The sequence below is a fragment of the Furipterus horrens genome, unplaced genomic scaffold, assembly GCF_987537825.1.
Source record: "Furipterus horrens unplaced genomic scaffold, mFurHor1.1.pri manual_scaffold_8, whole genome shotgun sequence".
Taxonomy (NCBI): Eukaryota; Metazoa; Chordata; class Mammalia; order Chiroptera; family Furipteridae; genus Furipterus; species Furipterus horrens.
Genome location: NW_028327178.1, coordinates 94,727,254 through 94,743,287, shown reverse-complemented (window position 1 = coordinate 94,743,287; position 16,034 = coordinate 94,727,254). Strand labels below are relative to the sequence as shown.

The 16,034-nt window shown below is 38.0% G+C and overlaps 1 protein-coding gene across 2 annotated transcripts in view; it reads right to left on the bottom strand.

Moving 5' to 3' along the window:
• The window catches only part of RPRD1B (regulation of nuclear pre-mRNA domain containing 1B), a 56,181-nt gene that overhangs the window by 36,172 nt on the left and 3,975 nt on the right, over positions 1–16,034 (bottom strand). For both annotated transcript variants that reach the window (XM_090286386.1, XM_090286385.1), the window contains exons 2-3: positions 14,195–14,324; positions 6,645–6,778 (exon numbers count right to left, since the gene is read on the bottom strand). In XM_090286386.1, coding sequence (XP_090142512.1) covers positions 6,645–6,778; positions 14,195–14,324 — 264 coding nt within the window. The remainder of the gene's footprint in view (positions 1–6,644; positions 6,779–14,194; positions 14,325–16,034) is intronic.

The following is a 16,034-nucleotide window of genomic DNA, read 5'->3' as shown; positions in this document are numbered from 1 at the left end:
TCAGTTACCATGGCATATTAACTATGAGTAACTGCATAAAGAGCAACCTTCACTACTAACTTCAGGCCACAGATTACTACATAAATAGAAGTGCATCATGATCAGTGACCGTATCACTTCCTCAAGGTAACTGGTCACTGCACATCTGTTACTCAGTTCACACACAGAGAGCAGTGTTGTCTTGTCTCCCAGTGATAAAATCCATGTGACATAATCAACACAAGGAACTGACTAACAAAGATGAGATTAGCAAGGAAACTAAAACTAAAACTAATGCTGGAAGTACAATCTGAAGGGACCATCAGCAGAGTTGAAGAAGCAGCTGGCTGCGGGAACAGTGGCCCTGCCAGATGCTCCAAGGGACTCCACATTCAAAGCCAGAGGAACTTAGTGAAGGCCAACTTATCAACATAAATGAGGAAAGTGGTTGTGACGAAAATGACAATGTCCCACAGGAAGTGATGCTGACAGAAAAACTTCTTATTAAAGGAACTCTCATCAGAGATCTTCATGACACTGAAAATACAAAGAATAAGATGTAGGAAGCTGACCCAAACTTACAAAGAGTATGACAATTCACTAAGACAGAAAATATCGCTTGCTCTGTATCATAAATTATACAAGGAAGCAAGTTTTGTTCAAATCACCCTTGATAAGTTTGTGACAAAGAAATAAACACTTTAATTCCCAATATTTCTAATTTTTTGTTATAGCGTGCTAAATATTAGTTTTACTATTTTTTTCCATATACAATTGTAATCAACAGTGAAGTTTTAATTTTTCAACAAAAAAATCTTAAAACTTGCATAACAACCATAACTTTCTCTATTGATTATTAAAACCACTTGCATGGTTTCAGCTTACTCGGTCACTAAATAGACCTGCATTATAATGCAATGCAAGGACTGCTGTATTTTTAACACAGAAACTCTACTAGGATAAAACTTGCATATGAAATATCTAGCAGTGATTTGCACACAGTGGCTGCCTAATTAATGTGTAGTGTGTGGTATCACCCACATAGATATTTAGCTACTACATTTAGAAAGTAAGCACCAGAACAGAAAAAAATTCTATTATTTTGTTCACTTCCTAACATCTAGAAGAGTATTCCAACAATAACTAAATATACTAATAATGTACTCCATATAATTATACAAAATTATAATATACTCCATATAATAATATACTCCATAAATATACTAAAGAAGGCAGGAAAACAATTATAAAACTTGAATCCTTCAGTTTTCAAACTCTTATACGGAAGTTCTTAAATATGAAAACCACAATCACTAAACACCTCAGGACACTGAAAATCACTGAATTTGGGAACTGGTAGGCCACAGATAAACTTGTGTCTTTGCTTTCCCTACTTTACTTTTCATGAGAATATCAAGGCCCACAGGCCATGGTTTTGTCCAAAGTCAGAAAGCTCGCTAATCTGGATCCTACAGACCAAGTCACCTGCCTCCTAATTTAGAGTTCCTTTTACCACTTTGTGCTGCCTGCTGCTCAAAGACTGACAAAAAGACTGAAATCAAACTAATACAAATATTGAATTGGCTAAAAGGTCCATTTAGTTTTTTTCCATAAAGACACATTTTTCATTTTCACCAATAACTTTATTGATTTGGATATTCTGAGTATGCCGGCTATCTCCAGTGTGGTATAACGTTGATTGTTCTCAATTAATGTCTTGATTTGACTTCTATCACTTCAGCTGGTCTACCTGACTATGGAGCATCATCTTCCAAGAAATCTCTAGCATGGAACTTCACAAACCACTTTTGTCACATTCGATCAGTCACAGCACCTTCTCCATACACCACACAATTTTTTGTGTGTTCCAGTTGCATTTTTACGTTTCTTGAAATAATAAAGCATAATATGCCGAAAATATTGCTTATTTTCTTCCATCTTCAATATTAAAATAGCTACACAAATACCCACCAATTTTGACAAGTTTTTTATTTTTTTTATGCACACTGATATGACAGCTGTCACAATATGATCTAACAAAATTGTTTTGAATGAAGTTAAAGACAATTAAGCACTACTAGAGTCATCCTATGAAAAAAAACTAAACGAACATTTTGGCCAACCCAGTAATTTTATGGCCATTTCTGTCCTTTCGCATTCTGATGGAAGAAGGTAACCATTATCATCCTACTTTTCCAGTTCTCTCCTAGGAATCGCCACTCGTAGGACCTACTGGAAATGAATCATTATTTATCATTTCCCCCATTAGGGCACCTCTTTTCCCGAGCTACCTATGTCCATTATGAACACTTCCACTGGTCTTGTCTTCCAAGTACAACACCCTGGAACCACAGGAATCTCTCCCAAACTCCCAACTTCTAGCATATTCCACACCTCTCCCTGAGGAACAGCTTACATACTTCCTCTTTCTGCTCCTTCCCATAGCTTCCTACAAGCGATCTGCCCCTTTCCATGCCTTGTCCAGACCACTGTCCCAACTGCTCTGCCTCTGAGTCTCTCCTTTTCCAACTTAGACTACACTCTTATTAAATTAACCTCCCGAAAGCTGAGCTCTCACCACATCGTGCCTCTGTTCAAAAACCTGGAATGGCTACCTAAGCGCAAAGCCTACTCGTGGTAACAGTAATGCCATCTTGAGGACACCCTCTCTCTCACAGGCATCATCTCCCTCTAACTCCCACAGCACATGTCCACTGCTAATTCGTGTGGCCACTGGCAGGCGCTGGCCTTATCACCGAGTGTCTTACTCCTTTACATCCTTCTAAGACCCAGGAAAAGTCAACAGACCTGAGTTTGAAACCTCTTGAAGGCAGAGGAAGCACAGAGCATGGAGTGCACTAGTGCTGTGACAGGGCCACTGGGTCCCTTGACACAAACAGGACAGCCTGCTCTGGGAACCACCCTGTCCCATCTGTACAACGTTAGCAGTTATGATGCCCAGTATTCTCAATCTAGTCGAACAGCCATTAAAAATAACCTAGGAAACCTGTCAGTCCCCTTCCTACATCTTAAAGCACCCTACCACTACCAATTTGGCCTCTGACCATACTACTGATGTTTATATGCCCCCTTTTACACACTCAAATACTGTTACAGGCAGGGCAAACACTACAGGTAACCAAAATCCTTCTGCCTCCACATTGCACACCTTCTCTTCTATCCTCCTACCGTCCCTATGTCTCTAGGGAAATTTGTATCAGCTAGCTTTTAAGTAAGCCTGGCTACCTAAGCGTCTGTGGTGTGCCTCTTGGGAACCTGAATTTTGCTAGAATTTCAAACATTAAGGCAGAAAGTTAGTCGGAAGGTTCCCAAATCACATTTAAAAAATGCAGTCATCTGCCTGTAAAGCTGAATCTTCTAAAGAATATATTTGAAATTTTCTGGGATCAAAAAAAAGAAAAGAGAAATCCACAGATGTTTCTTTTATAACGAGAAAAGAATCAGGAAATATTGTTTGCAACAGCTTCCTCATTCTTTGTTCCCTCCCTGCAAAATTAAGAAAAATATTTAAGGCCCTGGCCATTAGTTCAATTGGTTAAGAGCGTCATCCTGATATGCCAAGGTTGCAGGTTCGATCCCTGGTCAGGGCACGTACAAGAATCAACCAATGAATGCATACGTAAGTAGAACAACAAATCAATGTTTCTCTCTCTCTCTCAAATCAATCAATAAAAAAAATATTTTCAAGCACATCAAATTTCACTCATGGAAAGAACAACATCTGCAACAAACAAAGGGCTGAAATTTGAGGCACAATTCTGAAAGCACTTTTCCTATATCATCTCACTGAACTGAGTGGCCAGGTCCAGACATGAACCCTGGGACGCAGGGCCTAGAGCTTTCTAGTCTTGCAAAAAATCTGAGTTAATAAAAATACTAGTAAGTGTCCTCTTACTTTTGTTACAGTTGATATTTATAAACTCAGAATATTAGATATTAGAACTGGGGAAGATAAAAGTCATATCATCACTTGATTAACAACATCTTACCTATATTATCTCAACTAATACAACAACCCTACAAGGTATTACTAGAAATAGCCATAATGTACAGTGAAGAACCTGAGGCCCAGACAGATCAAATGCTCTGCCCAATGTCACACACCTCAGGAGTGACAAAGTTGAGACTTATAATCTGGAAGTCTGATGTCAATCCCCTGCTCTGAATAGCTATGCTAACTATGTAAGACCCAGGAAAGCTGGATGGCCTGCTCCTGAATTCATACCCTAATTCAAGTCTATTATGCTTTCAGAAAAAAAGAATGGTATAAAGAATATAGGCTTTAAAGTCATATAGATCTGGATCTGAATTCTCCATTATCAATTACATCTATTTGGACAAACTTACTATATACCCTTGTGAGCCTTAGTATCCTCAACCAAATTATGAAAATAATACCAAATTCACAGAGTAGTTGTAAGGATCTAAAATAAGTTAACATGAAAAGTAGAGGCTGGTACCTAATATGTACTCAATAAAAGCAATGTCCTTTGTATCTGCCTTTCCTTTGTAAATCCCTCTACAACTATACAATACTATGTGATTTGTGTGTTTCTGAAGTAAATAATAAAGTTCCATTCAGTCAAGCAAAAGCTTTAGTATTCCCCCCAAAAGAGAGGCAACTTTAGAACACTTGGGTCTTACATCTGGGGAGACAGGCATATAACTCAAGAAATCTCTAGCTCCAAAACGAAATTCCTAATCTCACATATTCTCCAATGTTAGAAGAACCGTCTAAGTTCCACAGGAAAATTTTTATTTCAAAGATAAATTCTGAAGTTACTTGAACAGAAAGAATTACCCACGAATTAAAGCTGAAATATAAAAGGACTATTTAAATTTGGAAATGAACTTCTGGAGAAATCATTAATATTTTGTAATGACTATGGTAAAATATTCTGAAAACTCAGGTCCAGAGAAGAAAGAGTGGTTAACTAATACTCGTGTTGGAACCTTCTGGTATGTGTTTTTGTCTTCAGAGAACAGAGGAGAAATTATCTTTAGATCAGCATTACCCTCCACACAGAGGAATACTGCTCTCCTTATTGTTAATATCTAGATGCTCAAAACACTGGGAAGCCCAATGGAGCTATTTTGAAACCTACTATGGGCACAAATTTCCCAATCTGTCTGACAGCTCCCTAAGTGCAGGCCTCTTTCTCACTCCTCTCTCGCTTTCCCATACCATAACTGTTTACCCAGAGCACGTGTCTGGCAAATGCTTGCTGAATTGAAATTCAACACTTAGCTTCAAAATTGTATTTCAGAGCTCTCCTACTTGCCCAGAGGTATTTTTAAAAAATCAGCACTGTTTACCAATGAACTCTAAGGCAGAGTAAAGAATGCTGAAGAATTCTTCAATACTGTGCAGAATACCTCCAAAGGACACAGTACAAACACCACCAGAATCCAAAGTAGGAAACACCTTGCTTTTCAGAAGCTACTGTGCAGAGTAACCCTCAAATTGTTTTTTTATCAACTCTAAGTAAAACGACAATGACCTGCCATCTGAAAGCACTTATATCATTCTTAGTCTCTAACCTCTAGTTTCACAGGAAAGCTATCCTACCTTAAAAAGCATATAAACTCAGACGTGGAAGAGATCACAGAAGGTACACAATAAAGGGTTGCCGACTGAATGCTATTATCACGGTTGTATTCTACAGCAGAGGCTTGTTAAGAAATACCAGAGGAACCTGGAGGGAATGGCTACATGTGCCAGACGAAGACAGGAAGATGTCAGGCTGAGAGCAGCATTCTTGAAGAATGAGTTCACCACACAATGAAAGGGGCAAAAGGACATTTCAGGCAGAGGTAAAAACAGATGCAAAGGAAGGGGCACCAATTTCCAGAGGAGAAATTGTTTGGTATGCCCAAAGAATGTGGTATATGTGAGCGAATGGCAGAAGAATCTGGAAAAGTAACTAGTTCAGACTTTAAAGGGTCCCAAGTAATATGTTAGTACTAGGACCTGATCCTCCAGGCAATGAGTTTGTGTGCAATCAGACTAGATCATAGCTTAGAAACATGTCATGCCAACTAGAATTAAACCACAACTAACTAGAAGCAAAAGAAACAAACAATTTTTGATCTTAATTCTCTTTAAAGAAAATAACAAGCTCTGAAGAACTTGGTAAAATTCACATACATGCACATACTTCCTAAGGATATCCTAAATTCAGTAGAAACCAAAATCAATTTTAGACAGCAAGTGGACAATCATCAAAAGTATAGTCCAAAACTACATCAATATTTAATGAAACCAAGTTCTAAAAGGGCTGAGAGAATTGTCCACGATCCTACAGTAATTAGTGGCAGAGCTAGGACAAAATCTTAGTCCAGGGTACTTCCTAGTACCCACAACACTTCGCTGTTCCTTTCCTCGTTTACAGAAAGTCTCTGAAGGGCAGGAGAGCCAAGGAGAACAAAGCAAAAGTTAGGGTGGGAGATGATGAACAGTGTGAATACTAGAACCAGGCTTACACGTTGCGAGCACTACATAAATTCTCACCATCATTTATGATCATCTCTCTGAAGAATCATATAATCGTTGGTGGTTCACAGCAACCCCCACTGCAGCTTTTCACATTTGATTCGAAAGTAGGCAAAGACCAAGAGCTGTAAACATGTGGTGATGTTTCTACCTTTGGGGGGAGGGCTCTTGGAGTCCTCCATAGACAGCTTCAGCTGCTGTATGAACTCGCCGCCATACACACTTCTTTCTTGCCAGATGTTCAGCAATCTTTCTAAAGGTTTTTTACAGCCTTCATCTGCCTCTCTGCCCAGAAAAGATGAAAAGATATATATAAGCTTAAGAGTTTTGGCTTTTAATTAGGACAGATGTACTTTAAAAAAATCAACAACTGACTAAATAATTTACACATTTAAAAACAGAAGGAAGAGTAAGGTATATATTGTGCTAAGTGGATACACAAACTTGACCAGAAACTACATTCTTCCTGTGGGGGAATGAGAAAGATTATACAATAAAAGTAATCTGTGTCTTTTATCCCCTTTGAAAGATGGGGCAAATAGGGCAAAAAGCCAATGGCTGATTTTTAGATAGAATTATCAAAAATTGATATTATCAATTGTGACAACTTGCTTTTAAAAAAAGACATAAATTGAGCCCTGACTGGTGTGGCTCAGTGGGTTGGGAGTCGTCTCGCAAACCAATAGATTGCCAGTTCAATTCCCAGTCAGGGCACACAGTTGGGTTGCAGGCCAGGTACGCAGGTGGGAGCATGCAAGAGGCAACCTATTTATGTTTCTCTCCCTCCCCCAACAAGCTCTATAAATAAATAAATAAATAAAATCTAAAAAAAACAAAAACAAAAACAAAAGAAGACATTAATTGAAATCTAGAGCCAGACATTCTGCTGAAAACTAAAGGGAAGCAAAACTTGTAAGGATAGAAAAAAAGATGAAAAAAACACAAATGTTTAAAATGAGGAATAAATGAACTACAACTCATCAACTCAAACACACCAACACCTCTACATATATAAATACAATCATACACATATATGCCGAGACTGGTCGCAATTTTAATTTAACGACTTCATAATTATCTTAATTCCGGGTTAAGTCCGTATTCCATGTTCACACACAGGTGTCTAATAGATAACCTTAGAACACACTAAGCATAATACGGTCCTTGGTAATTTTAGACAGTTTTTTCCTGACATATTATGCTCCCAAAGCAGACAGTTCTTCAACGAGGTGACTGTAACTCGCACTCACCTAAAATGTAAGACAGCAGAAGTGGAAGAGTGGGGAAGATTTTCTGAAAGGAAAACAAATGCCCTCACCATACACTTGTTACTATGAATTTTTCTGGTTTGTAGACCTATCTGGATGTCAATGATCTTACACTGAATGACCCAAACAAAAAGGGATATTCTGACATCTTAGTATCTAAGTCAATATCTTTAATAGGAACTGCAAGAGAAATCATCCCAAATCAACTGAAATGGGAATTTCAATCACCCTCAGCTGAGAGCACCTTTTTCTCAAACTTATGTTAACACTCAAAGTAAGATAAGCTTTCAGCCTAATCTGGTCAGGCTGTATTACTTATGAATTGTTAGTGGCAAATTTCACCAAATTAAGGTTAAAGTACTAAATCAGGTTCATATAAATTAATTTGCTGCTGTTGTTAAACTTTTTTCTTTTAGTCAGAGGTGAGGGTAAGAGAAAACAATTCCACAAATAGTTTTTTATAAAACTTAAAAGGTATGAACTAATTATTTGATATTTGTGATAAAACACTTTTACTCCATCTTCAAAATATATCCAGAAACAAAATAGTTCTCACCTGTTCTGCTGCTATCAACTTGGACCAAGCCACTACCACCTCCTGTCTGATTACAGCACAGCCTCATTACCAGTCTCCCCGCTTCCACCCTTACCCTTGTACAAGCTATTATCAAGTTGAAAAAATACAATTCTAGCTGTTGTGTTAAGGCAGATCATGTCACTGCTGTTCAAAATTTCCAACGGTTCTTCCCTTCTCCCTCGGAATAAAAGTGAAAGTCCTTATAAAGCCTAGAAAGCCCATTATTTCTCTGGCCCCACCTTCTCCCCAGTCCTGCAACAGCAGCCCTGGCCCTCCTGCCTCAGGGCCAAGACACTTAAATTCACTTTGCCTGGAATCACACCCCCCACCCCAGGAGGTGCCACGGCTCATTTGCTCTCCTCCTGTAGGTGTGTATTTACTCACACAGCACTTTTACACCAAGTCCTTCCCTAGTGTCCCTCCCTCTACTTAATTCTTCTCAATACAACTCATCTTCTGATAGGCTACATAGTAGTTTACTTGTTGTTTACACTCTTTCCATCTGTTTTTGTTTTTTAATTTTATGTATTGATTTTTAGAGAGAGGAAGGGAGAGAGGGAGGGCGTGGTGGTGAGAGAGGGAGAGATGGGGTGGGGGAGAGAGAGACACACATATCGATTTGTGGTTCCACTTATTTATGCATTCATTGTTGATTCTTGTACATGCCCTGACCAGGGGTCAAACCCACAACCTTGACGTATCGGGACAACACTCAAACCAACTGAGTTGCCTGGTCAGGGCTCTTACACTCTTTCCATTTGAATGTAAGGGCAGGGATCTGTCTTTCCTCCCCACTGCTATCCACCCTAGAACAAGCACAATAAATATCTAATTGTAATCTTAAAGAAAAAGTTTTAGATAGATTTTAGTAAGCCGTATACAATTAATTTAAAGCAATCATTTTACTACATCAAGGTAATTCATGCCAGATCTCAACTAAGCACTCACCTGCTCATTCAACGAGGTTTATGAAATACTGTGCTAGGAATACGTACAAAGAATTAGGCGTAGGTCCTGACCTCTAGGGCTTGACCCAGTAGCTTTTCCATTTCCTTCCTGGGGCTCCACATTCTAGCAACACTGGATCATATATATTTCCTACTCAGAACTTGTTCTATCTCGGGCATGTGCTTTTGCTCCTGCTATCATCTCTTTGAAGGGAATCCCCAAAGTAAAACAAGCTGCAGAGGGAGAAGCTGTGAGTGATTCAGGTGGTTTAAGTATATGGGGAGTATTTAGAAATAGCAAAAGAATCTGGAGGGGTAGAGTAGAATTAGATTATAGAGGGCCCTGAATACCATATTAAGCATGTGGCCTTTATCCTAAAGGCAAACGGAAGTCCCTGACGTGATCAAATGCATGGTTTAGAAAAATAAAGTCATTATTACTAGTATAACAAAATCATATCTAATAGAACTTAATTAACGGGCTGGTAATTTTAACATAAAACCTGTTCTCTGCAAATTCTCCTTTCACTGAAAAGAAAGAGAAACCTTCAACCAATTCTTATCTATGATTTAGTTAAAAGGAAAGGGAGGGGCACAACACATACCCACCCACCCATCACCCCTGGGGACATTTGGGACTTGACTTTTAAGACTGATTTAAGTACACATTACAATGAAGACTGATGTTCAAGCCAGTTATAACCTAAAGACATTTTCAACAGGCTTTTACCACTAAAGGCTAAATCCAAAAGAGGGCTCTAGTTTAATCAGTGAATATAATTAACCAGGATGGGCTAATTCTTTGAGAACTATAGTAAATCAAGGTTTTGCCAGATAAGTTTCAAAGTTACAGATACGATAGTCAGAAATCTTTTTATTGATGAGGTTTTGCCACAAGTAGCTCTAAAAAACTGGAAGCGCACCTAGAACTGAATACAACTAAAGCAATAAAGTAGTTTTATAACACACTGAGTTATCTTTTCAAGTTTCACCCACTCTGTTCTAAACAGGAAAATCATTAAGTGTAAAAGCACCAAAGAATCGTCACCACTAATCGATGAATTAAACTGGAAGGTGATAATTACGTGCGTAACTTACTATGTTGAAAACAAGTTATTTTAATTAATTACAAATTTGATCACTGCAAAACTGATCTATTTAGTAAGAAGTGTGTATTATACACATATAGGATTGTTGCCTGAAGTGTCAAACCAGCTTGTGGGCCTTTTCTTCCTTTTCAGTTTTAATGGCACTTCTTGGTACAACTACTATAATTTCTGCGTTTGTCTTATCCCACGTACAAGAGGCCTATGGTAGCTTACCAAGGGCAAGAATTCTAAGTATCTGTAACACTTCCAATAGTATCTCATGTACAGCTGAAGCAGAAATGTTCCCTTTAAGTGTGCAGAAAGGAGTTAACATAGCAAGCTTGACATGCTACCCTTAAGAAAGCATGCTTACACGGCACCTGGAAACGTGGATTTTAGGAGTGTTCCTGCCATTTCCTACCTAACACATCTGTGAAGTGCAATAATGCGAAGCAACTAAAACAAGGTATGCCTATATTTTATCCATCTGCATGGCCCCTTGGCTTATGTACCAGCCATCACAAACTTAACATGGCCAAAACAAAACCCTGGATTTCCTCTACCATACCTTTTCCCAAACGTCATCTCAGTAAAGGGCACCACTGGCCATCCACTTACATCAAAAACCTAAAAATAACCTTTGATTTCTCTTTTCCTCACTACCAGTTCCCACTCAGCTCCCATAAATCGTATCAGTTTACATCGGAGGGGCGGGGGTGGGAGGAACAAATCTATCCACAAAATAAACATTCAATAAACAAAGCTATTATCTTCTCTCTGCTTCTGAGTCCTAGCCAATGTCACCTCTAAACTGTATTAGAGCAATATCCTCCAAAATCATGTCCCTGCCCCTCCCCCTTGGCCCTTACAATCCATTCTTCAAACCAAGCCAGAGGGATCTTTTAACAATGTGATGGAATGAATGTATCATTCTCCTCCTTAAAACCCCTCATCATTGATAACCCAGTGGTATATGTGACTGGCACCTGCCTGCTTCTTTGATATTATCTGGATGCCACCTTTCCCTCTGCTCAGCATGTTCTAACCAAACTGGCCTTCAGCCTGCTCCTCTTAACATGTCAAGATTATTCCTACCTGAAGTTCCTCCTTCACATGACTACCTCAAACGTCATTTCCTGAGAGGCCTTCCTTCACCACACTAAAAGAAATCCCACTCTGGAATGCCATCCTATTTCATGATGACCACATTCTCACTCTCTGAAAGTACCTTGCTCATTTATTTGTCCTTGCCTGCCTTACTCATGGCGGCTCTCTGTTGTATGGATCAGTTCTTGGCATGCAGAAGGCACTCAAATACACACTAAATGAAAAATAAGGGGCAAAACCATCTCCAAACTGAGACGGAAACAAGAAGGCATTTATGTGGAGAAAATATTCCAAGTCTGGTTGACTGAACTGCTATTCATACTAAATCTACCCTATAATTGTGGCTTTCTCTGACTTGAAAGGTTTGGTCTTGGGATTTGGGGGCACTGGGAGAGTGGTTGAGGGAAGAGGTAGGAAATTATCACAAAGAGATTCCTAATCATTTTGGTCAAAATTAATAGGTCAACTATCTTTGTTCATCAACTGGCCACAGGAAATACACACACAAAGCACTTTGTACTGTTGATAAGGTACATCAGGACTGAAGTGGAGTGGCTGGTCTTTCTGTTCTATCAATGGTAGGGGGAGGGGACTTGGAAACATGGGGGTCCCAAATATAATAGCCAAACAGGACCTTAAAAGAGCCAGAAGAATGCAAAAAAATAACAAATAAATAAATTAGGGTTCTTATTTAATGTAGAAGGACCAGGTTTATTTTTCCCACCATGCCATACAACCTGCCAAAACCTTACTATAGTTACTTCTACGCAGGCTTTAAGATGTTACCAAGTAGAAAAGAAATTTTCAATCCCGGTTTTGCCCATTCTCCTTCTTCTCCCCCTTTCTACTTACACTTTTCTGGATTTGAGGGGCCTAAAGATAATTGTTCAGTTTTTAAATAAAAATGTTATATTTATTAACCCTACAGGAAAATATTTTAATCTATTTCCTATGCCCTAAATTAATTTACTAATTCATCAAATGTTTACCGAATCCCTCTGTGCCATGGCAGATCAGGATGCTGCCTGGCTCCTGGGAAACCCCTGGTGATTCCCACAGGCTACATAAATGGTGTCCCCTAAAGCTACGCAACCCAGCAGCTCTGGGCCAGACACTTCAGGGGGTGCTTGGCGTACAGCAAAGTACAAAAAAGAAACGGTCCCTCTCTTCACAGAGTTTACAATTTAGGACATTCCCATGAAGGAGGAAAGACCTTGGATCAGTCACTGTACTATGTACGTTCAAACATACTGTTTTACTTTAGCCTCACAACTCTAACTAGGAAACTTGGGCTCAAAAAACTAAGTATCAAATATAAAGCCACTCAGTGTTGGAGGCAGAGCTATAGCCAATGTCTAAGAAACTGAACTACATCTCCTCAAAACAAGAAAATGCCTATCTCCAGTTTCAAATAGCTACTCTAGTGGTTTGCTTCAAGCCTACTTTCTGTTATAAGGAGAGAGCCATTATTCAAGTTCATAACACATTCTGCTTCTTCTGCGTCCATGTTCACTAAAAGAGCAAGTCAGCTCTGTAGTGGGCAAACAAGTCTTTGGCGTTTCTAGAAAGCCAGATGTCATTTCTTTCTTTTGGATTTCTCATTTTATTCCTTCAAATGTCTCAAATCTTTTATGGAATGCCAGACTTAGTTTCACATTTAAGATCTTTCACTTACACTTCAGACCCTAGAACAATTTTTATTTAACCCACTGGTCTCCTTTGTGCCTTTCCCAATTTCCTTTTGCAAAGACATTTATTTTTATGTGTACTTAGTAATATTCCAGTGAAAGTTTTTCTCTGCTCCTCTTGGGCATCTAAGTTGTATCTATAGAAAAGTAATTTATTTTTAAATGAGTAAAGAGTGATTTATAAAACATTTAATCAAATGGATGTTTTCTGTAATATTAGTTATATGTGTGCTCCATGCTCCAGTCCTCTCTTTTATAAAACACAACAGTGGCAGAGACTTCATATGATACAGCCAGAGCAAATATCTACTTCCCACACTAGCAATTATCTTTGTAGTTACAGTAATGACCACCATTTCTAGTAAACCATCTAGACATCCAGAAGGAAGTAAGTAAAAATAAAGGCATAAGCAACCAGTTTTTGGCTAATAAGGTTTTGTTACTGGGAAATTCCCTTGTATTTTTTGGCTTTGTTTTTTGACCGTAAGCTAATGAGACAATTGAGCCAAACCAAGAAAAATACCATCTTTAAGAAGTGAATTTAATAAATTACTACATTTAGGGAAAAAGATGTGTTTCAAGTGCTAGACTAAATCCCTATAATGCATCAAATGATTAGCCCTGGCTGGTGTGGCTCAGTGGATTGAGCGCCGGCCTGCAAACCAAAGGGTCGCCAGTTCAATTCCCAGTCAGGGCACATGCCTGCATTGCAGGCCAGGTCCCTGGTTGGGGACACAAGAGACAACCACACATTGATGTTTCTCTTTCTTTCCTTCTCCCTCTCTTCCCCTCTCTCTAAAAATAAATAAATAAATAAAATCTTTAAAAAACCATGTTTACATGTTGAAGGTAGTTTTTAAGGGCCCAGAGAAAAGACATAAAACCATAATTTAGCCTTTGCACTGCACTGTAAAGCACATCTCTGTAAAGTACCAGCTGTCAATTTACAAAAGGTATCTTGGAAAAGGAAAGAAACAAAAACAAGGGAAGATAATGTATTTAAAAACAAAACAAGAGACAACATACCTGGCAACATGAGAAAAAGCATCCACAAGGACAGATTCAAATTCTCTAGTGAATTCAGGTCCTTTCCTTTTACTGTTTTGGATGACATCATTTGCTAAGTACAGAAAAGTAAGCTTTCTATTTGATTTGGCTGGAAAAAAAGAAAAGAAGATAATTTAACTTACACCAAGGAAATTCTCAATTCATATATCTTTTGTCTTAAGCTACTCCTAAAAATATATTAAGACAAGCATTATCTACTTGAGGTCAAGGGTGCTATATGTTTGAAAAACAACCTAAGGGTTTCAGAATACCATTTTTGTAAAAAGCAAAACAAGAACAGGCCATGTTCATTTCTGTGTTATTTTAACCAGGGCAATTAGCAGTAAAACAAAGACTATAAAGAAAATTTCTAGAGACTTAAATAGTCAATATTCTCCAGAAGACATGTTAAAACCAAGGTTTTCATTTATTCTATCGCAAAAATGAACTTTTCTAATTCACTATTAATTATCAAATACTGCAGAATGTAAGAATGAGTTAGGCTCTTGTAATTTATGCTCCTAGACTGAAAATTTCTCTTTGAACACTCTAATAACCATCATCAGTCAATTATATCAACTCCTCATCCAGAGGAATTCCTAGATGCACCAATGAATATTTATCTCAAATATAAATATATATTAGTGCTACATTATTAATGAAAATTTACACATGTCTGAAATCTGGATATGCAAAATTATGGCTCCCACAAAAACCATAATTCTTCTCTCTTATACATACTAAATGTAGTATTTCCTATAACTCTATAAGGTATCATATATTAAACCATAAAAACCTCAAGCAATATATGAGTTACAGTTGCTTGGGGGACTATTACAGAATTTCCTGGCTTCTATGCACATAACTTCTCAACCATAAAGTTACATTACAATTTTTGGTCCCAGTTTTCTTTTAAAAGAAATAAATAAGAACACAATCAGACAGTTCAAAACACTGTTTTCTCCAATGCCAAAGTATCTGAAAAACTCAAGCAACCCCCTGTCAACCTTGACACAGACCCAGTCCTAACTCCATTTCTCTCAGAAACCATTTTTTTGTTTGAAATGCACACAGCATGTATAAAGTTTGACACAGCATACACAGGGTCTGACATTTTAAAATGTAGTACAGAAAAATAACCCAAGTTAAAAACAAGATTTAAAAAGCATATTATAGCTTAAACTGATGACTTAAAGTGCTCAAAAAAATATATAGATAGATATAATGAATTCCATTATCCTTCTGGTAGTAGTAACCTAATTTTGATGGCCATCGGATGAGCGTATTGAAGAGTTGGAGTTATGCTGCTACAAAGGCATACTTACGGCAAAAGGCTTTAAAAAAAAGCAAAACTTGTTCTAGGATATTGAAGGAAGTAAAACTACCCAATCTATAACGCCAAGAAAGTTACCATTCAAAAGTAAAACAGAACTCACTTCACAAAAGTGAAGCATTACAAATTCCGTATACTTAATGTTTAAAAAAAAACAAACACCAGAATCCATTATTATAAAACATCATGGACATTCAAGAAAGAGTTGATATATTTTTCAGTATTACAAATATAACAGCTAAGAGGCCACAGAGCCAAGGTTTTCACTAGCTACAATGCCAGTTAATTTTCATCATCCTTAAACTTAGCAACGGGGACTTATTTAGGATAAAACTTTATCCCTCCACATCCAGCATCCTGAACAGACAACATAAGCACCATGTATGTAAAAGGTGATATGGCAAAACCCTAGAGTGCTTGAACATAGCGTCATAACACACACAACATACACAATCTGTACTCCAGCCCCAGGTAACAGCTCACTTA